Source organism: Aedes albopictus, chromosome 1 (assembly GCF_035046485.1).
Source record: "Aedes albopictus strain Foshan chromosome 1, AalbF5, whole genome shotgun sequence".
Classification (NCBI taxonomy): domain Eukaryota; kingdom Metazoa; phylum Arthropoda; class Insecta; order Diptera; family Culicidae; genus Aedes; species Aedes albopictus.
The window spans coordinates 258,758,769-258,783,491 of NC_085136.1; the positions used below are offsets into that span (position 1 = coordinate 258,758,769).

Sequence of the window (24,723 nt, forward strand, 5' to 3'; positions counted from 1 at the left end):
CAAATTCTTCAAAGTGGAACACATTATTCGAAAAAATATTTGGTAGTGGTTGTGCACAATGGTAACCACTATTAAGCCTACCAAATATTTTTTCGGGAAAAGCTTTGTATTTCAAGTAATTCAAGTTTAGATGCATTTCGCCATACAAAATTAAACTGATTTACTCCTGCTGATCAACTGTGGCTGCGCGCAAAGCGGGTAGTCCATTGGCATTACGCATTGGTGCATTTTGTTGCGCATTGGCGTATTAGGGTCAGGGTACACAGAATATGGCACCGCAAGCGAAAAATAAGCAACAAAGAAGGAACGGCAACAACGCTTTGTTAGAGCACCTTTAACGGTGCGCTTCTATACCTCGTTTGGTAGCCCTCCATCATTACAGCAAACTTTACCGGTCGCTGCTGAATGCGCTCGCAAAATAGTAGCGCTATGGGTGGGTGACCAAATATAGTAGCGGGACAGTTGCGCTGCTAAAAATGCTATGGGAATATGACAGCCCTCCCGATACGAATCAGGGTGATTAATTTGATTACTACCGGTGTGGAAAAGGGTGGTTAAGTCAAAATGGTAGCGCTGCGCGGGTTGCTCGAATAGTAGCCGCCGTTAATGTTGCTCTTATTTCGTTAGCGGATGACAAAATCGCTCCCGAGTTTGTTCACAACAAAAACGGTAGCGATATTTGTTTTATTGCTCTCATCGCTTGACGCTTGACATGCGTTTGTTGCAGAGCGCCTTTGTTACCGACATGCACCGCTTAGGACAAAGCGTTTGTTTTTCGGCGTGATTCGCTTTTCGTACCCTGATTAGGGTTCAAAAATATGTGAGTAGGGTATGTGTGCCATCATTAATCTCACGTGCATTTTTCAACTCATTGAAGTTTTTGGCGCATTTTCAATGCATTTTTCAACGCATTAGACCATAACACAAATTTTCTAACGCATTTTCGATTCACTTGCTTTGGTAGCGATCCGCCCCTCGCCACCGACAACAGCGTGGGAACTTTGCGACAGCAGCGCCACCACGAAGTTGCAACTTGTGTTACAATTTCAAATGACCGTTCAATTCCTTACGCAGCTTTGGAACTGGACTTGGATGTCTGTTCTCTGTGGTTAGTTTAAGTGCGGGATCGTGAATATCATCAACATTGTGTCGGTTCCTGGAATAGAGCTTGCTGACGTTTATTCACCTTTCTCTTTCAAACATGCAGGCGGAATAGGATTTGTTGTCATCAGGAAAGATTTCCCGATGAAAACAAATCCTATCCCGCCTGCATGCTTGAAAGAGAGAGGTGAATAAACGTCAGCAAGCTCTATGGCTCATTTAAAATTCCTACCTTTTTATATCAATCTTGGTCCATGGTTTTCCTAGTTCCGTTGTGAACGTTGAACATGGTGATCAACTCGAACAAGTCTGCGTTTCAGCGACTATTAAAGGCAGTAGACTCTATCTGGCTTCTTTATATCTCCCGCCTGACCGTAGTCGGGACAGTAGAACCATGGATCTACATATCGCATCCATTAGAGAGTTGTGTGAAAGATCCGACAGAGTTTTGGTATGTGGTGACTACAATCAACCACGGTTGGATTGGTTGGCCGCTGATTGGTCGGTGAGCGTAGCCGAATCATCATCACTCAATGCTGCTAGTACGGTTCTTCTGGATGGAATGGATTTCCTCAATCTCTCTCAACGTAACGCAGTTCGGAACGAACTCGGCCGCACGCTGGATTTGGTATTCTACAGCGTGGAAAACGACATGGGAATCGACGAGTCTGCGGTTTCACTCTTGCCTATCGACAGTCACCATCCTCCTTTGGTTTTGTCACTGTCTTCGACTTTTGCACAACCAGCACAAATTGAGCGGAACTTCGAAGTCCGGCCTCTTGACTTCCGTAAGATTGACTTCGCGATTTTCTCGCAATTCCTCTCTAACCGAGACTGGGACGATGTTCTTCATTGCACTGACGTAGACGACATGACCATGCGGTTTTGTGGGATTATCAAGGATTGGCTGGAATTGAATGTTCCACGTAAAAAGCGCCGTTTTTCTCCGGCGTGGAGTACTCCGTTGCTTCGAAGACTGAAACGAGATAGAAATTCGGCTCAGAGAAAACTAAGGAACAACAAAACAGTCGACAATAAGCGGAACTTCAAACATGCGAGTACAGTCTATTGTAGACTCAAAAGTTCATTGTATAAATCGCATGTTCTCAGAGTGCAGTGGAACTTGCGGCGCAACCCAAGCAGCTTCTGGAGTTTCGTGAACAGCAAAAGGAAAAACTCTAGCACTCCTTCTAATGTGCGACTTGGTGATAGAGAGGCAACCAGTACTGCGGAAGCATGTGAGTTATTTGCAGAACACTTCGCATCAGTCTTCGAACGGAGTCGAACTAGCGACCAGGAAGCGCAGTCTGCAGCAAGTGATGTACCGCAGGACTCCATAAATCTGACTACGTTTGTGGTATCCGAAGAGATGATAATTGCTGCATCGAGGAAGCTGAAAAACTCCTTCACACCTGGTCCGGATTGTATTCCTGCCGCGATACTTCGGCACTGCGCTGCTGCTTTGGCTAAACCTCTTGCGGTGATATTCACTCGGTCTTTCAACCAGGGTAAATTTCCAACATTGTGGAAGGAGTCGTATATGTTTCCCGTATTCAAATCCGGTGATCGTCGAGATGTTCATAACTATCGAGGAATAACAAGTCTTTCTGCAGCTTCTAAGCTTTTTGAGATAATCATAAGTCAAGCAGTATTAGCCTGCTCTAGAAGTTACATCTCCTCAGATCAACACGGTTTTATGCCTGGCAGATCGGTAGTTTCTAATTTGTTGGACTTTACACAAACTTGCATAACTGCAATGGAGCAAAACGTACAGGTTGATGTCATATATACTGACCTCAAAGCAGTTTTTGACAAAATTGATCACAAAATTCTCTTGTGCAAGCTCTCTCGTCTGGGAGCATCGTCGACAGTTAAAGCCTGGTTGCAGTCATACCTGTCTGATAGAACTCTACGCGTTCAACTTGATTCCTGTGTTTCGGAGCCGTTTTCCAGTACATCAGGTGTGCCTCAGGGGAGCAATTTGGGTCCCTTGCTCTTCATTCTGTTTTTCAATGATGTTGCTGCCTTATTGGGAGCAAGATGTAAACTTGTGTATGCAGATGACCTGAAGCTTTATATTGTTGTATCAACTCTGGAGGATTGCCATCAATTGCAACGTTTATTGGACCTGTTCGTCGAGTGGTGTTGCCGGAACAAGCTAACCATAAGTATTTCAAAATGTGTGGTAATGACGTTTCACCGTATCAAGAACCCAATCATATTTGACTACAACATTAATGGCGTCTCGCTGCAGAGAGTTGACAGGGTCAAAGATCTGGGCGTCATCCTTGATCCAAAGCTGGACTTCCGTCTACACTATCAAGAGATAATTTCTAAAGCGAATCGACAACTTGGATTTATTTCAAAAATTGCAAAGGATTTTACTGACCCGCATTGCTTAAAGTCGCTTTACTGCTCGCTTGTACGGCCAATACTTGAGAATGCATCTGTTATCTGGTGTCCGTATGAAGTCACGTGGATTCTTCGACTTGAACGGGTACAAAAGCGATTTCTGAGAATGGCTTTGCGAAATCTTCCCTGGCGAGATCCGATAAACTTGCCACCATATTTGGACAGATGCCTACTATTGGATTTAGATTCTTTGGAGCGTAGGAGGACGATACAACAGGCAACATTTGTAGCAAAGCTCCTGAATGGTGAAGTAGATTGCCCGGAAATACTTGCGCAATTGGACTTCCGAGTTCCTCAAAGGTGGTTACGGAATTCTTCGTTGCTGCAAATCAGGTACCATCGTACTGCCTATGGTTACCATGCGCCACTGACAGCGATGATTAGGGCGTTTTTGGAGGTAGAATCCGTGTTTGAGTTTGGAAGAAGTTCAAACCAGCTACGCAATGCTCTCCGAAGAAGAAGATGAAGATGTAATTTTTTTAATTCGTTAAGTTTTATTGTATTGTTTCTTTTTTTACCAACTAACTTATTCATGTAGACTTTTGTCGGATGGATTATTGTCGCGCTTATCTTTTATTAGAGTCCTGCGGCGGTCGTACGCTCGCAAGGCATACCGCCGCATGACAGTCGCAAGGCAAAACAAAAGAAAAAGTGTTCCCGCCAAAAACAAAAGCACGTGGGTTTCGCGAAGTGACAGATGTTTTTGAATGTATTCGTGACGAACGGCAAGAGTGGCTCAGTGGAATGAGTGTTCTTGCTGTCAAACCCCATATAATGGAATAATATACTTTTAAATCTGGTGACGCTGTTATGATTAGTGACTGTCGCGCTAATATAAGAAGCCAGAGGTAGATAACCGCCATATTCTGATTTTTCTTGAGAGGCATAATATTAACATACATAAATAAATAAATAAATAAATACTGCACGCTCATTGAAAACTACTCTAAAGTGAGTCGTTTTCGACTCACGTTGGTACAAAGTGCATCAGCTCATTTTAGAGTAAATTGAAGTTACTCACTTTTGAGTAACTGTAAGATTTTCCAAAATTAGAGTAGTTTTCAACTCACTTTCTTAATTTCAATAAAAGCAAAAGTGAGTAAGTGTTACTCACTTTTAAATTTTTTAGATGACATTTCATATTATAATTGATTCTAAAACAAAAAGCAAGTCAATAATATCTGGAGCTCGATTTGAATAGGTCGTATGTGCTTTCGTCGATATAAAATTCGATCAGTTAGATTCGCTTATTGTAGCGAAAACTGTTGGCATTAAACAAATCTTATACATACAGCCGATTCCTTACAAAACAGGCTTTCCTTTCTATCATTAAAAGTCCCCGAAAAATAATTAATATTGCTACAGTTACTAAAATAAACTGATCGATTTTTATATCGACGAAAGCACATACGACCTATTCAAATCGAGCTCTAGATATAAATAATTTATTTATTTCACCATTGCATAAATGTTAGACACATTCTACCGTGACGTTACAACGTTTTGACGCATTCGCAGTCAGATTTTCCTCTATAACTCATGAAAACGAGCGTAAACCGCAAAATATTTTTTCATATTCGGATTCCTTGTAAAATTTCTGATATATTTGACCTGTTGAACATTTAGTTTTCATTAGAAAAACGTGTTCAAAATGCGTATTTGTAGCGTGACGTTACAACGCGCTAGAATCCGACCCTCTCTAACGCGCTACCCACATCTTAAAAAATCTGCTCGGATTTTTATGATATTCTGAATTTTTTTTCCACCATTGAAATTTATTGGTTTGTTCTTCAATTCAATGGAATAAAACATTTGAATTTCGGATTTGTTTTTGAATACTCGACTTTTACATTTCGTGACGTTACAACGCCCGTTCAGTTTCAAACAGGGTTCTGCTCGCGTTGTAACGTCACGAAAATGCACATCATTTCAGAATCAGAATAATCAGACAAAATTGCCCGAATTTGTGAATATATTATTGCATTATTTTTACTGCTCCAAGAGCAACTTTATTCTATTAAAAATCCGTTTTGTGATAAATGGCTCGGAGGGCCAAGTTATTGCTATCAGCAGTATGAAAACTCCTTCATGAAGGTTAATGGTACCCATCTTCGACCTAGTACCACCCATATTCATCTAATATTGTCCTAAAGACAATTGATATTCATTACTTCGCACCGCCAGATATTTAGATTTTGCAGCATAAAACTAATCACGCCGTCGAAGTAAACATTTTTTCAATAATTTATGCAATGTCATTGATTCAATTAAAAACGCTTTAAGATGTGCAAGCAGTTATTGAACCAAAGACATACCTGAGGATCTGCATACCACTTAGGGGCATCAATTTCTGTGATTCCAGACACAAATAGACCTAATTCTGACAAAAAAAAATCCATCCTATATATGTCAGAGTTATAATTACTTAGAGAGTTAGTGTCTTTGGCAGTTGTTTGATAAGTCAAAAACTTACAGCTGATTTACTATTGGATGTGAGATTCAGACACACTTGGCGACGCTTATTAAAAGTTTACAATAATTTAGAATTTCTCAAAAAGTTTTCAACAAGTTTTGATTAGTTGAGAAACTATTTTTTGGCAAAATCTTTGGGCACTTTATAAGAAGTTACAACATGTTCAATATTTTTTGAATAAATATAAAGTGCATTATTTTTCAAAATTTCAACTACCACAAGTCAGTTACAAACTTTAACCAAACAGCTTTTAAACTGAAAAATCTTGACAAGATAAACAAGTTTTCCAAAGACATCAACATTCTAAAAGTCTAAAGTTTAAGTAATTAGATTCCCGAGATATATGAGTTTCAATTTCGTAGGTGTTACGTCTGTTTGTCGGTGATTCTTGTCAAATCAAAAATAGATGTAACACTGACGTAATATCCATCCCATATATTTCAAGATCTTAACTATTTAGACAGTTGGTATCCTCGACAAAATTGTTTGGCTGGTCAAGAACTTTCAATTGATGGGCCGTATGATTTCAAATCCTTCCACTAGGAGGCGCTAGATAGCATATACATTTTTAGTTTTACTTATCTCAGGATCATGATTAATTGGAAAGATGGTTTTTATGAAATATATAAAAAATTATCAAATTTTGACTGATAGTTCCTCATCTTGTTACCTGTAATTTCTATAACTTTGGACTTGATTGGTAAGCTCTACACAAAGATGGAGCGCTTTAAGCAGAATCATAGTTTTGCATGTTGTTCTATTAACTCTTATATCTAAGGAATAAGCGAATCAAATCAAATTAAATTTTGAAAGTTAAGAATTATATATTGATCTTTGATTACAATTTGATTTGAATACAATATGTCCAAAGTGAAAAAAGTTCCAGCTTGTAGAATGCTTTTCAAGACATTCTAATCCCTTGCCTGCTTTTACAAAATGAAAACTAAAATCTCGCATATATTGGTAAATCAACTGCAAGTCCTTTACTTACCAAACAACTTTGCCGAAGAAATCGTATTTCTATGTAAAAGGGTTCCTGAGATGTATGAAATTTAAAATTTTTAAGTTCTCTAGCGCCGCCTGTTGGTGGAACTTTAAATCAAACTATCCATCAACTGTAAGTCTTTGACCAACTTAATAACTTCGAAATTTCGTCAGTGTTTCGTCTGTTGGCCACTCATATCACAGAATTTTTCGGTTTGAGTGGTATTAGATTACGATTCAAAAAATTTACAATGTCGCAGTACAATTACATCGTAGATTTTGGCCAAACACCATCTCCCCCGTCCTTCAAAAGTCTACGTAGTTTATTAACCGGCAATGGTACGCAATTTATAAACGATATCTCGGAAAAGAGCTCATACACAACGAGAACGAAACTGTTTTGAATATAGAACTACGTTTGTCCAATTTAGAAGCCGTCCAAACAAGAAAGATTTGATCTTTTCCACAGAACTTTTTTTCGTGACGTTACAACGCAAACTTCAACCAGGTGAAACTCAGGCTTCCGTGAACCGATTTTCTTTTTTTTAATCTCATTTGAAAGATCTTTTTGAGTACAAAGAGCATACAAAATTTCATATTTGTAAAGTTTTCCGTATTTGAATAAAATTTAAAAATGTTGATTTTTCGTGACGTTACAACGCAATAAAAACCCATACTATGATCAGCCATATTTCAGAGTTGTAAAGTCTTCCGATTAAAAATCTTTTCATGATAAAAAATCTTCATACATTTATCTACAATTGATGGAAGACTTTTGAAAAATCAGTGTGATGGTGTTTAAAATACGACAGTTTGGATGAAAAATGTGCCTAAAAGACTTAAAATCACGGTTTTAATGTTATTCTTAATCGTCGTTCAATTTATATTTATTGTCACACTAATATCATGTCGAATACATTTTTGGGTGACAAAAGTAATGTAGAATGTGATAAAAATGTCAAATATGCCATAACTCAACTTTGAAAAATTGGTATTGATGATACGGGGCTCGTAGAATGTGTCGTTAACAGTTTTAAAATTAGAAAATAATAATAAAATAGCTTAATTTTCGCCTTGGTCCACTTGACTGTCTGGACCTCGGTCTGATTCCATCCCGACTTTGATTTTTGGTGGTTCCAGCGCATATTGGCCAAAGCAGATTCTTTGGAAGGAGACACCACGGGGACCGAGACGGGGACACACACAGGGTGACTTTCGGAGCTCATTCATTTGGCTTGTTCGTCTTCGACTTGGTCTTCGACATGTTTTTTCGTCACATGGACACGGTCTTCCATTTCGGACAAGTTCCTGTAAAATATAAACATCGGCACAATTATGTTTTATTCCACAGGTTTGTCGATCTAAACTTACCGGATTCATTTTCTTCAACATTTTCTGAATGAAAACTACCTTAAAAATATAGATTTTTCAATAATAACCGTTAAGTCCGGACCGAGGTCCAGATTTAGCATGTTTTTCTTAAGTTTTTGACGGTTGAAACTGAGTTCTTTTCTGATGCCGATACTCAAAAGTGAGTAAAGCACTGATTTTCCTATAAGAGAGTAGTTAATAACTCACTTTGACAAATGCATGTTACTCACCTTTGACAGATTTAGCAAAAGTTTGAAAGTGAGTATAATTTACTCACTTGAGAGTAGTGTTCAACGAGCGTGTGGGCCCCTCGTCGATTTGCCCGCCAGATTCCGGTTTGACAGCTGTCAAGTTCTGACGCCGCCTGGCCGTTTTAGAACAACATCAGTCCTGTCCCTCATCTGTTGAGCGGGCGAGAGAATCTCTCTTCCGCACACTGAAAATCATATCCACAAGAATGGTTCCAGTTTTGGCGTGATGTTATTATGCGTTGCGCGAAAATTTGTACGCGCAAGCGCCCATACACCTCCGCCTGTAAGAAAAATCATTTTGGTGTTTTCGGCGCAGTATTCCTTGGCCAATTCGCGCACTTATTGTAGAAGACACCATAACGATTAAACAAACCAGCGGAGGTCTATTAGCGATTTTGCTCCTTTTTCGCTCTCTATTTTCTTGCAACGGGTAATATGAGCGGTTACAGAAGTTTTAAAAATCGCACAAAACGGCAGAATTTGCATGCCGTTTGATTGTTATTTTATTGTCAGATTTCTTGAAACGTAAACACCGCGCGGTCGTTGAAATGTTTCAAAAAGGGGCTTTGCACAAAAGTTCACGCGGTCTATCGTTTTCAAAAGGAACAGCCGCACCGTAGGAAACGCCGCAATGTTATTTCCCATAAGAATGAAGTAAACAGGGAGTGAAAACCGCGGCTGTACCTTTCGGAAGCGATAGGCCGCGTGCACTTTTGTGCAAATCCCTCAATAATGGGCAATGTTATCTAAAGACGAGCGTCTAAAATATCACCAATTTTCGATGTTGTCGTTTTCCAGCGGAAGTGATCCGTGTCGCCCCGACTTGATGCGAAATTCTTGCGCGTGGCTCCCATCGGCCGCGGAGAGTTTCGACATCTCTCGCGGCTGCTCGCCGTCCGCCGTCGACCAACGTTAGTACTAAATTTTCCATTCATGGTGTTTTTGTTGTCTCTCAAACACGCAGGCGGCGGTATTTTGGCTCTCCTCGGGGTTTAATCCGATGAAATATTATTGCGATTTTTTCGGTAGTGCGACAAACTAAACGGGTGCAATTTCGTGCGGAAAGTGTTCTCCAGCGAGCGGTGCATCGTTTACGCGTGGAATTCAGGTAAGCGGCGGTCGCAAAAGTTGCACAAATTGCACGCGAAAATGGACGGGTGCTGGTCGTGGGACACCGAAAGGCAGAGCACAGACCAGCTAGCAGCAGCCAACCAGTCAACGAGCTGCTGCTGCTGCGAGGAGAAAAATTTTCTACGACGACGACGACGACGGCTACTTTGCCTTCCATCATTGCCTCCTTGTTCTTCCTCGCTCGCTCGCATCGTGTCGTCGTCCGAACATAATCGCACACAAAGTCTTGATCGGATGGATGTGTGCGTGCGGTCTGTGGAAGGGAACGCACAGTGGGGAAAAAGTGTGTCTCGAGTGGACAAAAAAAGTGATGTGTTATGATGGGTGGTGACAATCAGTGATTTTGGTATTAATGCTGTATGAAATACCGTGCAGTAAGCTTGATACTACTATAGTCTTGGTACAACCAATTGGTATTTTCAATGGGGACTTAGATAAACAGAACATCCAAGATGTATCGTCCAGTGTTTGTAGATGTTTGGATTCTGGGAAATCTTTCAATCCTGGTCCTAAATCTTACTCAGAAGCGATTTAATCGAGCTAAACTTGCATCAAATTCGTCTCCTTATGGTGAAGCTTCAACCAGCTACGATAGAGAAATAAGAAGATCAAAGCGAACGAGATAGGTGAAGGAATTGAAAATACTGCTGAAACTGCCAGTCTTCTCAAATAGTTCTTTCAAAAGACAATATTTCAGAATACTGTTTTCGGATAAGTTATTCCAGCATTGGTAACTTCCAGATTTATTCGGATTGTCCAGATTTTTGAGGTCTCATTGTACACAAAATATGTTTTTCTTGTATGTGTAAGGTTTTCCTCGGAATTTATAAGGTTTTGCTTGGAATTTGTAAGGTTTCTCACACGTTTGCATATTTTAACAGGCCTATCTACCTAAATCACTTAGATTTTATGAAAATTTATCTGTCGTCCCCTTGTTACAGACACACAATATGCAACCCTACAAATGCTAGGGCTGACGTTGGGCGCTATTATTGCAAAAATATAGTGAAACATTACAAATGTATAATAAATATCTGGACGAACATTTGAAAAGGGTCTATCTGCTTTTTGTAAACAAACATGTTTCTGTCTCTGCAGGGCCCATCTGCATCCACCCACGCACATCAACACCTTTAACAGATAGCTTGAAGAACACTCTTTCTGATAAGGGTGTTGATGTGCGTGGGTGGATGCAGATGGGCCCTACAGAGACAAAAACATGTTTGTTTACGCAAAGCAGATAGGCCCTTTTCAAATGTTCGTCCAGATATGTAACATCACTGATAACATATTGTTAGTTGTGGAATACTACAAATGCGCAATGAACTAGGACATCTCATTTAGATATATACAATAAACAACATAAATTTTGAAAATATTCAGCAATAGGAGGCAATCAGTGAAGTACTAGATTGAAAGTAGTGAGCTGGATTTTTGTATGGTGAGATGTTCAATTCTCCATTTCTGCAATGAAATGGTGCAAACAGCGTGGGTTATATGATTTCTTGACTAATTTGATGCTGTTTGAGCAAAAGTTTGGGTAACTGTGTTGTTGAAGTTGCATGAAATAAATAATACAACAACAAAGTTATCCAAACTTTTGCTCAAACAGCATCAAATTAGCCAAGAAATCATATAACCCACGCTGTTTGCACCATTTCATTGCAGAAATGCAGAATTGAACATCTCACCATACAAAAATCCAGCTCACTACTTTCAATCTAGTACTTCACTGATTGCCTCCTATTCCTACCGATAATTCTGCATAGATTTATCCTAAGATTCCTACCAGGTTTCATATAGTAAATCCTCCCGAGACTATTGTAGGAAATTCTCCTAGAATTCGTCAAGGTGTTCTTTTGGGGGCTCCTCCCGGGGTTTCTGTTGGGATTCCTTCCGGAATTCTCCCAAGGATTCCTTCAGGGAATTTTTCAGAGATATCTTCTAGAATCGTACATGTCTTCCGAAAAAAGGATTCTTCTGGAATCATAGTTCCACCGGAACAAACTTTCCTTATACTATCCCAAAATCTAAAAGCAATTGCAAAGGTTTTCCCTCGATTTCTCCTTTCTAGAAAATTATGTGTTATTGAGTTGAATTTAAATCGCCATATGTGTAAAAGAAAAACGTTACTGATGAAAGGATCTCCAAATCTCAGTCCAAGAAAAAGTGTATATATGTTAAGACTAAAACAAACAATAAAATGAAATGAAATGAAAAAAGAAAATAGTTCCCCCGGAATTTCTTCACTGATTTGTACCGAGATTTTTCAGCAATTTCTTCTGTCATTTTTCTCGGGACTCCTTCAGCGAATTCCCCAGAATTCACCTTGGGATTCTTTCCGGGATTTCTCCATTGTGATTCTTTTATTGATTGATTACCCTTGAAATTCCATTGGGGATTCCGTCCGAGATTCATTCAGGGATTTCATCAGAGATTCCTCCCAGGATTCCCTTAAGGATTGCTCCCGGGATTGCTTCCGGGTTTTGTCACAGATTATTCGTCAGATTCCATCAGGCATAACCCTAGCAATTTCCTGGGTATTCTCCCGGGATTCCCTCAGGGATTTCTTTCGGGTTGCCTTCAATAATTCCTCCCAGAATGACTTCATTTATTTTATACCTCTCGAGATTTCTTCATCGATTTTTATTTGGTGTTCTTTGGGAGTTCTTCTCAAGATTCAATCTAGATCATAACTTTCCAACCTTCGTTTCGCGACCCCCCAACCGCTTGCAGGCACGCTTTGATTGTTTTACGAAAAGCGCAGTGACGGCAGACTGGGGGGTCGCGAGAGCCAAGGTTGGGAACCGTGGATCTAGATTCTTCCGAGAATTCCTTGAGAAAGTTCTCATGGGATTCTTTACGACAGTCCTTTATTGATTGCTCCCGGAATTCCAGCAGGGGCTTCTCTCACAACTCCTTCCGCCCTTCTGCCAGGTACTCCTCCCGAGATTCATTCAGGGATTCCGGAAATTCTTCATTGATTTCTCTCAAGCTTCTTTTATGTATTTCTTTCGGCACTTTTTCTGAGATTCCTTCAGAGATTTCCTCCGTCAATCCTTCCGGAAATTATTTATTAATCAATACTCAATTTTCTTCAGGGATTTCTCTGGGAATTGTTACTGGAACTCCTTTCGGAAGTCCTACTGAGATTCCTTTGTTGATTTCATCATTAATTCCTCTAGGAATTTTCTTACGAGATTCTTTCGGGGAATTCTTGTAGGATTCCTTCACAGATATTTTCCGGCATTCCATTAGACATTCCTCTCAGGATTTCTTCTGGGATTCCATCACGGATTGTTCCCGAGATTACGCTAAGGATTCGTGTAGGATTCTTTCTGGGTTTTCTCCCGGGTTTCCATCCTGGATTTCTTCAGTATAATTGCTCCCTCCCTGGATTTCTTCATTAATTTCAACTAGATTTTCTTTAGAGATTCTTTAAAGATTCATTCAGATATTCTGATCGGGGTTTTCTTTCGGGATTTCTTCTGAGATTTATACCTCCTGCAAGCAACCCACATGTCATATAAGAGCTTCCTTTAGAAATATATTACGGTATTCGTTTGACATTCTTCTAGGGATTATATTTAATGATTCCTTCAGGAATCTTTTCATAGTTTTCTCTGGGGATTTCTCATGGGATTCTGTCAGAGACTCCCTCCGGGATTCTCTCAGAGATCTCTCCCAGGATTCTTTCAGGAATGCCTCCAGGAAATCCTTTCAAATTTTTTTCAAAGATTACTCCAATGTTCGTTTAGGGATTCCTTCAGTGATTTCCGTTAGTATTTCTCCATAACTTTTTTTAAGACACTACTCCGTCTTCAACCACAGGTTTCACGATCACTAACATTAGACAACGGACAACACACGAAACACCCAGTGGTCCAGTGGAGAATTTTCTGTTTGACGCAAAGTTTTCACCGACTGGAGCGGGAATCGAACCCATGCTCCGAGGCTTACGAAACGGCCAGACGACTGCTGAACCTAACCGCACGGCCACGAAGCCCACTCAATTTCTTCAGTAATAACTCCTACGATTGATTTAGGATTCCTCTTAACTCTTATGTAACATGCGTGTTGCTTAGGATTTTTGGGATTTCTATGGGGATTCCAACTGGATTTTCAGGGATTAGTTCACTTTTTTTCCCGTAATTCTTTGAATAATTCTTTCCGGGGTTCCTTTAGGAGTTTATCCCGATGTTTGACTGGGATTCTTCTCGGTTTTTAAAGAAACTCCTTCCAGAGAATTCTCCCGGAATTTCTCCTGGGAATTCACAATACGCGCGACGTGAGACGAAACATAACACTTATAGTTCTTACAATCGTCAAGATATTAAAATTTACCTTTCGTCGACCGGTTTCGGGCGCGATGTCGCCCATCAACAGGACAATGTCCGACTGATTGCCTTCAGTTTTCGTACGATGTTCGTACACGTCCGAAGAGAAGAGATGCTACTGGGGAGTCGTGTCTACCAGACTAAAAAGACACGACGCAATGGGCGGGTCGTCTTCATTCATCAACGGCCTTCGTGTGTTGCTGATGAACATTGACTCCCAAGCGTTTAAGTGTAACGTTTTTGGAAGAGCTACAGAAAAGGCAAAACAGATCTGGTTAATTGAAGAAATCCGGTGTAAACATAGGTTATTATCGGAAGTGGAAGAGCAGTTATACCCACTCCATTTGCAACTGCTACAGCAAGTGGAATTCCACACAATAACCGAGTGTGTCGTGCGTAGATGTGAAGAAGAAAATAAAGTGTGTTGGCAAGAAGCGTTGTATAGTGTAACCCGTAATCTACCAAAACAAGTGCGTGATACCAAACAACGACATCGCCGAAAGTTACGCTCCCTCGAAAGCACGCAGATACCGAGAGCGAGACGATTACCACAGAACATCGAAAATTTTGTGGTAAATCTCTCGTCCACCGTGTTTACACAAGCAGAGCTGGATCTGCTCAACAAAGGGTTGAATTTCGCTGTTTCTCCTCAATGCGCTCCCCTTGCCGATATAGTCAATAACATTGAAAGCGCCATCCAATACGATAACCACACTGCTAAATCAGCTACTCGTCACAGCGTGAAGCAATGCCTTTTGCGAACGGCAAGCAAAAGGGAGAACGGAAAGTGCCCAAATTTCGATACTTGGTGCACAATTCGGCAGCTGAAAGCCCGTGACGTGGTATATTCCCGAGCAGATAAGGGGAATGCTGTGGTTGTAATGGATCGAGAAGACTATGATTCGAGAGTCCATGCAATGATCAGTGCCGGTCCGTATGAGGAATATAAATTCAAAAACGGCAAAACCAAAGATCCTCTCAACAAAATGATTGAGGAAGTAAATCATACGCGACAGACTGTGGCTCATCTGATGGGCGACGAGAAACTTGAAAGAAAGTTTCATGTTCCGAATCCAACGGTGGCATCTTTATACTGTCTACCGAAGATTCACAAAGATCCCATTGGAATGCGACCCATTTCCTCCAACATCCGCACCCCCACGGAAAAACTGGCAGCTTGGCTGGTGAATGAGATGAAGAAGTACCCTGTTAGGCATGGGAAAAGTGTGAAAAACTCGATCGATTTGGTGAAGAGATTGGAGGGTTTCAAATTCCGGAGGGGGGAAATTTTAGTTTCGTTTGATGTCGCCGCATTGTTTCCCAGCGTACCCGTCACCGAAGCCCTGCACAGCCTACGCCGACATCTAGAACGCAGCCGTGCTCCACCCAACCATATAGAGGCATATCTATCCGTAGCTCAGGTATGCATGAATCAAAACTTTTTCACCTTCAGGGGAAAGTTTTATAAACAGACGTTTGGACTTAGCATGGGTAGCAAGTTGTCCCCACTGCTTGCAGACCTCTTCATGAGCGACTTCGAGGATGAAGCTCAGAAGAAAAAACTGTTTCCGAGAATCTGGTGGCGATATGTAGATGATGTTTTCGCCCCGGTGAAGGAGCGTTACCTCGAGCAGACTCTGGCGATGCTAAATTCACAACACAACACAATCAATTTTACTGTAGAGAGAGAAGTGGAAGGGAGCCTACCGTTTCTCGATTTATTGATCACCAGAAAGGAAGACGACACGTTGAAGTTCGGTATATACCGCAAACCCACATCAACGGATAGGTATATCACATCTGACTCCAATCACTTTGGAGCTCAGAAGCAAGCTGCTTTTCACTCCATGGCACACCGGCTGTACAATATACCCATGGAGCGCGACGAGTTTGAAGAAGAAAAAAGTCGTGTGTATACAGCAGCTGAGGTGAACGGATACGACAGGCCTTTTGTGAACAAAATTTTGAAGAAGCACAAACGGAAAAACCACCGCAGGAACATTACCACCCTTCAACAGAACCCAGAAGAAACCAGAAGAATTAGCTTGCCGTTTTACCCCAGGATAACCAATCAAATAAAAACAGCCCTTCGCCGACAAAACCTACACGTTGTGCATAAGAGCGACAAGACCCTACGTGACCTTTTATGCAACCTTAAGGACAAGGTACCGCCGGATGAACAATCCGGAATATACGAGATACCATGTAAGGACTGCCCGGCAGTTTACATTGGCCAAACTCGCCGGAAAGTAAAGGTCCGTTTAAAAGAGCACAAAAATGCTGTCCAGTCTTCCAAAGCAACCGAATCCAGCGTGGCAGCGCATACAGTAGACTCCCAACATGAAATTGATTGGAATAATGCCAAACTCGTCAAAAGCGTAAGAAAAACGTTACACTTAAACGCTTGGGAGTCAATGTTCATCAGCAACACACGAAGGCCGTTGATGAATGAAGACGACCCGCCCATTGCGTCGTGTCTTTTTAGTCTGGTAGACACGACTCCCCAGTAGCATCTCTTCTCTTCGGACGTGTACGAACATCGTACGAAAACTGAAGGCAATCAGTCGGACATTGTCCTGTTGATGGGCGACATCGCGCCCGAAACCGGTCGACGAAAGGTAAATTTTAATATCTTGACGATTGTAAGAACTATAAGTGTTATGTTTCGTCTCACGTCGCGCGTATTGTGAATGTCGTTACTGTTCTTACGTTGGCACAAATCACGAAAATTTGATAGTCTCCTGGGAATCTTCCGGATACTTATTTCGGGATTCCTTCAAGGATGCCTTTCGAAATTTCTCCTGAAATTTGTCCGGGATTTTCTCTGATATCTCTCCCGGGATTTTTCCCTGGGCTTGGATTATATCTTCCAGGAAGCTTTGATTTCAGGCATGTGGTCGATGGCCTTTGCAGTAATGATTAGAATAGCTGAATGTATAATCAATGGCAAACAATTCTGTAAGAATCAGATCTCCAAGTCATCTGATATAGTTATACTGATCATGACGCTGCATAGTATATCGAACATTTGTCGAAGTCATTTATGTGCCGGGAAAATATAATTCCAAGTTGGAGAGAATATTACAAACTGAGGGAGGGTAATAGGCCCAGTCAGACCCCTGAATGGGCAATGTGGGTTAGTTTATGGGAATGCCATTGAAGGTTTGTAATATTCTCCGAGGCTTTCGAAATCCAACAGGGCGCGTCCCCGGGTTGCGGATAGGGGGAAAAGGGAGATTTTTCACATTTGTACTGTAATCAGCCAATGTGGTATTATCTCCTATGGTGTTGTAGTGCGAATGAATGATCTCATTCTATGGGAATTCGAACCTTGTAATGTATTGTTTATCAACTTCAATTTTCTAAGCTTGATAAGGTTTTGAAGACAAACATGAGATGAGAGAATTGCCTAATAGGAAAGTCACATCAGCAAAGCTTTTACATATGCAAATGCTATCCATGGGGTCATGTCTAGCATTTAATACGTATGGCAATGACTGATTCTTACCTAGCAGGGGTACTACAAGACCACGCGGACAATTCGATTAAAGGCTTAATTGGGGATAATATATTTTCCAGAACTGAAGGGACATTTTTTCCGGGGTGACTGGCGAGTCGGAGAGGGTAGAAGTTTCCGTTTGTTATAATTGACAAAATAAACAATCGGGCGCTTTTTCTTTCTATGACTTGCTTGGTATTTTGTGGATTATTGTTTTTTGGTTTTGGAAGGTATGCGATTCACTATTGAGCCTTAAAATTATTTTGCATCTGAATAGCATTGATATCGTCAAGTCTGCACCAACACCCTAATCCCACACCAAAATACCCTTTTCCTATCCCATGGCGTTTATGGGGTCAGCAAAGACTATTCAGCCATTACCCCTCCTTATCATCGGCTTTGGACTGACTTGCGCTCTCATTGCCCCACCAAATGCTGCAAAATGAAAATGAAAATGAAATATCTCTCCCGGGATTTTCTCAGAGATATTCAAAGGGACTCTTTTGAAGATTCTTTGAAAGATTACTCCAACATTCATTTAGGGATTCCATCAGGGATTTCTAGCAGGATTCCTTCATAACATTTCCTGGGTTATTTCACGGGATTCATTCAGGGACTTCTCCCGGCTTCCTTCGTGGATTCCTTCTGGAATTCCATCAGAAAGTACTCCAAGGGTTCCTTTATTGAGCCCTCCCGAGATTCCTTCTGCCATTCTTTCAGGTATTCCTCCTGATATTTGTTTGGAGATTTTTACAGAGATTCCTACATTGATTCTTCCCGGATTTAGCCCTGGATTTCTTCAGCAGCAATATCTTCCGAGTATTTTTTCAGATAATCCTGCGATTCCTTTAATGATTTCCTTCAAGATTCTTTTCGGGATTACTTCAGTTCAGAGATTCCTCTCGAGAATCTTTCGTAGATTTATCCTGGGATTCCTTGCGGGACTTCTCCTGGACTGTTTAAGGAACTTTTTTGGAGATTCTTTCAGATATTGCTCCCATGATTCCTTCAAGGATTTCAGCAGGGTGTCTACTACCAGGAAAAACCTCGAAAACGGGTAATCCCCAGGAAATTTTATTTAACAGGGAAAACCTGGAATACTCAGGGAATATGTTGAATCTTCAAGGAAATTTCATAAACATTGGGTCGTATGAATGAAAAGTAACAAACTCTACTACTTGTAGAGCAACAGTACTGTAGAGTTTACTACATTGTTGGTATGAATAATAAAAAGTTTTCGATTAAGTGGTGTTGGTGTATCCATCTAAAAAATCGGCTACAAGGATTTTTCCAGAAATTCCGCCAGGGTTTCTTCCTGGAATTTCTTTGGAAATATCTTTTGAAATGCCTCCCAGGTTTTCTCACAAGACTCCTTTCGTATTTTTTTCAGGGCATTTGTCTTGGTATTTCCTTTTGAATTCCCCCCGGAGATTCCTCCGGATTGTTACCAGATTATTCCAAGATTTGAACATTTGTTTCCAGGATTCTCCTTGAAGATTTTCAAAAATTCCTGATTTCTCCTGGATTTTTTGTTTAAGAAGTTTTCCAGGTATTGCTCCCAGTTTGCTTAGGATTTATCCAAAAATCTTCACAAGAGTTTCTCTCTAGGTATATCGCAGGTATTGTCGCGGAATTTCTGTAAGAGTTTCTCTCGGGATTCCTCTTGAAGCCGCGATTCCTTCCAGTGTTCCTTCTGGGACTTCTCCAGGAGATCTTCCCAGGATTTCTCTTAGCGTTGCTACAAAAGTTATTCCTGGAATTTCTATTAGAACTCCTCCAAGGGTTTTAAGGAGTTTCACACCAATTTTCTGCAGGAATTCATTTCGGTATATCTTCCAAAGTTTCTCTTGCAATTTCTTTAAGAAATATCCGATAGATTTATTCTAGTGTTTCTCCAGTGTTTCAGCTGGGATATTTTCTAATGGTTCTCGCAGGATTTCGTTTTGAAGTTTCGTCTGACATTTCTCTTGGAGTTTCTCCTGCGTCTTCTCTCTGAAGTTTCCTTCCGATGTTGGTTCTGCGATGTCTATCAGAGTTTTTCGGAATTTACCCTGGACTTTCTCCTAAGATTTTTTTTCAGAGTGTTTTCTGGAATTTCTACATGGACTACTGCCAAACTTTCACTCGTTCCACCTGAGACAATGTCTTTACTAATTTTCTCGAGATTATTCTCAGAGCTAATCCCAAAGTTCCTACTAGATATTGACCCGAGATTCTGGATGTTTTTTTTCAGGATATCGTTAATAGTTGCTCCCGGAGTTCTTGCAATTTGGATTTTTCAAGGAGTTTTCTCGGAATGTCTCCTGGAATAACTTACATCTTGTAATCTTTTCTTGCAAGAAAAGCCCGAAAAATATCTGAAGCAATCCTGTTGAAATCTTGAAAAAAAAAAACTCCACGGAATCTCCGGAGGAACTTTGAAGAAAGCCTGAGAGAAACAGGGACATCTCGGAAAAAAGCAAATACGTATAAACCTCAGGATAGGCGAGGTTAGCCGTGACGAAAGATAAACAGCAAAACAAAAACTATGGGTACGAGTGCCGATAGTAATCTCACGCTCCCAAATTCATCCTATTCGAAAACAAGCGATTACGGCACCGATTGATTACGTTCTTTTTGTTTTTATGCGTGCTCACTTCTAACTAAAAATACAAAAATAGGGAACAAAAGAATCAGCGCTTAAATCATTTGTTTTTCATAGTATGAAAATAGAGCCACATGCTTAATAAGGGAACCAATCAGTGTCCAACACAGCCGATATGAACCGTTTTTCCATGCAGCAGAAATGACCTGTCGCACAGTACTGTTCAAATGCAGGAATGGTCGTTGTATCTTTCGCTGGTATTTTGCTCCGCCAAGTATGCTCGACAATCCTTCCGGTGGCCTAGCGTTCCACTGAAGTAACAGGTTACTGATTTCTGCTGCTTACCTCTGCCTTTGATCTTCAAAACCAGTTTGTTCAGTTCTCCCTTCTGTTTGGACTGCTTATCTGCTTTGTCAACGAGTTTCACTTTCACCATTTCAAGCGTTAATTGTTTTTCATTGCGAGCTTCTAAGGCCGTCGAACAAACGAGTCTCGTTGTTCGTGAAGAATGAGAGCAACTTGCAGACATTCTTGATCTGGCATCCGGAGTTTTCCAGCCTTGCGTAATCTCCGCAAGAGACGCTTCCATGCTGTCTCCAACGCGGTAGTTCTGATTTGTGATCTGCTTCAGGAGAGTCACCATTTGTCCAAGCGAAGCGTTGCTGTGATGCTCCGTCAACGCTTTTAACTTAAGTGAAGAGAATTGTCAGACAAAAGAGGCACAAAACAAGCAACAAAGAAGACGCGGCGATTACTCTTTATCCCAACTGGTAACAGATAATGAGATGATCTCGATTTTTTTTTGTTGCAGACAAAGCGGAAGCTGAATTTGTTGCGTATTTTTCAACTCGTGAATAATCAATTATTTCTAAACCAAAATCGAAACTTTTTGATGATACATCTTCAGCAGCGTTGCAGTGTTTACCGACTCGAAGTTACCGTTCGAAAATCACAATGCAAGGCTTAAAAATCTCTAAACTCGTGGTGCACGATCTTTGTCCTATTCTGTTCAGGTAGGGACAAACATATGTCGCATTGGGTAGAATGTCGCAACAAATTCAGGTTGCGACATTATCGTTATTGTTGCGCGATGGTTGAATTTTGATTCACTGGGTGTGTCTGGTTGTTCTCTCAGAATGGAGTTTAAAACATGGAAGTATGATAAAATAAAATCCAACTGGGAAAACACCACCTTTGCGAGGCAGTCGAAACGTTTCATTAAGCCGGATGTTTTAAGGACTCGTAAACTTTTGGAACTTTCCGAAAAAGTTCTTCTAAGTTCTTTTACTGGCCTTATAACTAGACATTGCACGAGTCGGCATCATCTGGAGCTGATTGGAAAACTTAAACATCGCGTATTTCGCTTTTGTTACATAAATACAAAAGACTCGGAGCATTTATCCCCGTCTTGTTGTTCCACTTGTCCAACTAGTGTCCCTTCGGACACAGGTTATTACAGGTTAGTTTGTCCACTCTATGTTTGATCAGCAGCAACTTCGTCACGCCACGCTGCTGAAAGTCAACGAAAAGCCCTATTATCCCATCTCTTCCTCGAACATTATTGTTCTCCCCAACCTGAACCAAACCTCGAGTTCTATGGATTGCTTCGATATATTTCACACACTCGTCGCAGAATCTCTACCTTCCGGAGGACCATAGTGCACAGTTCAGCTTCCCTGGCACGTGGACTTCTGTAAGCCGCCCCTAAGATGGAAAACGAGGACGTTGTTGTACGCTTCTTCTCCTGGAGAACATACGATCAGACGATCAGACTTATTTCTGTCAGCCTGAGCCCAAAGCTCTCACCGGGGTTGGTTACCTAGGGTTACCCAATCTTTCCACCGATCGGTACTATGAAGAGGTTGGAATACACACTAAGATTCAGATGTTCCAGCTCAGTATTTTTTTCACTGAGTTCAGTATTTTTTCCATCCTTTTACTGAGTTTTCAACAGCAGATTTATCTCGGTACACTCGGTAATCGTATTAACCGTTCACCAGTAACGATATTTACCGTGCATCAGCAACTTTTGACAGTTTGTTAGCTGAGCTCGGTAACTCATTTACAGAATATCTGCAAAAGAAACAACCCGAATAAAACGGTATGATACAGAAATTGTACAGGATATCATTTTCTAATTATTCGTGTTATCATAAACTGGATTATAAACCGACGATTCAACGAATCATATTAATGATAGCAGTTATCGTTTACAGAGTTTCAATGATAGACTGAATGGGTTGTTAAGTATCGTTACCATTCAAAAATGCTCATTTTCTCGAACAAAAATTTTGTGGAAAGATTAGTGGTATAATCACTGTATCATAAACTTTATGATACAGTGAATAATAAACATTTCACAGATCTGCTTTATCGACCCAAAAAAAGTGCACACCCCTGCGGGCATTTCTCTGAACCTGTCAACTATGTGTATTATTGAGTGAATCGTTGTTTATTTTTTCGCTTGTTTTTTTGTTACGCTTCGGAAAATCGGGATTCGAACTGTGTGATAGCCGGAGTTGCTGCATCAATCTTCGCGCGGTATGTAGTACATAGACCATATTCGATTAGTGCTCGCGGGTGGTTTGAAGACAATGATGTTCTTGAAGTGAATTGATGTGAAAGAAAAAAATCTGGTGCCTGGAAGAAATAAAAGATAGAACTCCCGAGAAAACACCGACCAGAACCAAGAATCTTCTGTGGATGCTACCAGTGGCCTAGCATTCGGAGTCCGAGTCGTTACAATGAAATTGACTATTGAAAATAAGCAAAACAGTTTGCTTGAAATCATTCAACAAACAATCGACGGACGCACCTACTAAGAGAGAGCAGCCGCCGTAGGAATAGTGCTTGATTTTCGTTAAAATTACAAGCTATAAGCTACACACACTATCTTTAGCATGTTTTCCTCATGCATCAACACCCATAATTCAAAGTAAAAATACTAAAAGTGATTTTGAAGAATAAATTTGGAGGAAATCGAACTATTCAAAATTATTCCAGTATCTTAGCATGTATCAGTATCATATATGTTATAATACTTGCAAAGTATTAAATAATCACATTTTTTCAATTCTAACAATTTGATTACAAAACTATTATTATTTCTATCATTATTATTCCACGAATAACCACTCTATAATATGAACGATTCCATGTATATTATTTTTCTATTCGGGAACCGAGTGTACCGAATTAAATCTGCTGTTGAGAACTCAATAAAAACATTGGAAAAATACCGAGCTGATCTTAGTGTGTAGGAGTTACTGGCAAGGGGCAATGACCTCACTGGAGTGTTTATTACGCGTTACTCAGCCTTTACCATGCCGTGTACCGTGTTTTATCGTGCATTTGTAGTGTTCTATTTTTTGTTGTAAAGTTCTCGAGTGATTATGTTTTTGTCCAATTTATAACATTCGTTCCCACTGTGCGACGACGGAGAACCACCGATCGAAACCACGACAAACGACGGAGGAGCAAGCAGCAGAACTACTACGATCCGCCCGCCGCGCCGTTGTAGGGCTACTCGATTGCTCCGGTTGCTTTGGTGGTGAGGTGTGAACTTTCGGGGACCCTCTTTTCTGCCTCTTCTGTCTGATGAATGCAAAAATCGCAAAATATGCGTGTTGCGTTCTTTTTCTGTTCGCTCGGTCCGCCTGCGACGAATCATATGTTGAATGGTTTTTTTTTAATCTTATGTGTCGCAACATTTCCGGTTCTGTGGCATTTCACGTTTCGTGATTATCTACTGATTGATTCATTCGCAAATTTGCATTGATTAAAATATAAATAGTATTGGGGGTAGCATTGATTTCGGGTTTTGTGCATTCTCTTTTGCTGTTATTTTCTACTTTTTCTAGGTTAGGAAAATGTCAGAATCGCGAAAGCGAGCGATTCTTGGAATTGGTCGCTTCATTCATGAAGCCAAAGAATTTGAGGGTGGGATCCAGTTGGGAGTGGTATTAGGGTCAAGTGGGGTAAAATGCCACTTTTCAAACTTTCGTTGTTTTCAAAGATAATTAGCCTCATTTGTTAGGCTTTCAAAGTGGTCACAGCAACTAGACAATATTTGCTCGATACTTCAGCAAAAATATTCACTAAACTATTGCATTTTCATCGATTTTTAGCGATTTTAAAAACAGGTTCGTAAAACGGAAGTGGTGCAAAAAGACCACCTGCTATGGGGTAAGATGCCACTTCATGAAAACATTCAAAAATTACGTCCATCAGTTTTCGGGCATTTTCGACTCCTTTTCCTCCCTCTGTCCCGCTTTTTTCGTATATTCAATAAATGGAGTGTAATCCCCCTCCCCGCAAAACGATGATCGTAATATTTGAATGACCCCTAACATGGAAAGCGTAGACATCAACAACCATGCGCCTCCATGTGTACCTCAATCTCGTTGGAAACACTTGGTTGGTAATAAAATCACCAAAAAACCTTAATTGCAAGCACGAAAAACCGGAAGTTACCAGTTTTCATTGGGAAATCAAAAGATTTTTCGTGGGTTTGGTGGCCTAGCTTCAAGAAGAATGTTCGATGCAAACATATCTTGACACCATTCACCTATAGTAATGAA

At 40.6% G+C, this 24,723-nt stretch overlaps 2 protein-coding genes across 2 annotated transcripts in view; both read left to right on the forward strand.

Annotated features, from left to right (window-relative positions):
- Positions 1-1,495: 1,495 nt before the first annotated feature.
- On the forward strand, positions 1,496-16,570 carry LOC134291617 (uncharacterized). Its single transcript, XM_062859594.1, has 2 exons — positions 1,496-1,889; positions 14,667-16,570. The coding sequence occupies exons 1-2, from the start codon at positions 1,496-1,498 to the stop codon at positions 16,568-16,570; spliced, it is 2,298 nt and encodes a 765-aa protein (XP_062715578.1).
- LOC109425480 (GIGYF family protein Gyf) overlaps positions 9,514-24,723 on the forward strand; it is a 113,317-nt gene continuing 98,107 nt past the window's right edge. Inside the window, exon 1 of the mRNA XM_062846672.1 lies at positions 9,514-9,700. The gene's annotated coding sequence lies outside the window, so the exon portion shown is untranslated. The remainder of the gene's footprint in view (positions 9,701-24,723) is intronic.

Bases quoted from the DNA above. Each gene is read 5' to 3' on its own strand.
- LOC134291617 (XM_062859594.1), top strand. From the start codon at position 1,496: ATGGATCTACATATCGCATCCATTAGAGAGTTGTGTGAAAGATCCGAC. The intron at 1,890-14,666 runs GTAAGATTGACT...TTACACAAGCAG, and splicing joins AGTCCGGCCTCTTGACTTCC to AGCTGGATCTGCTCAACAAA.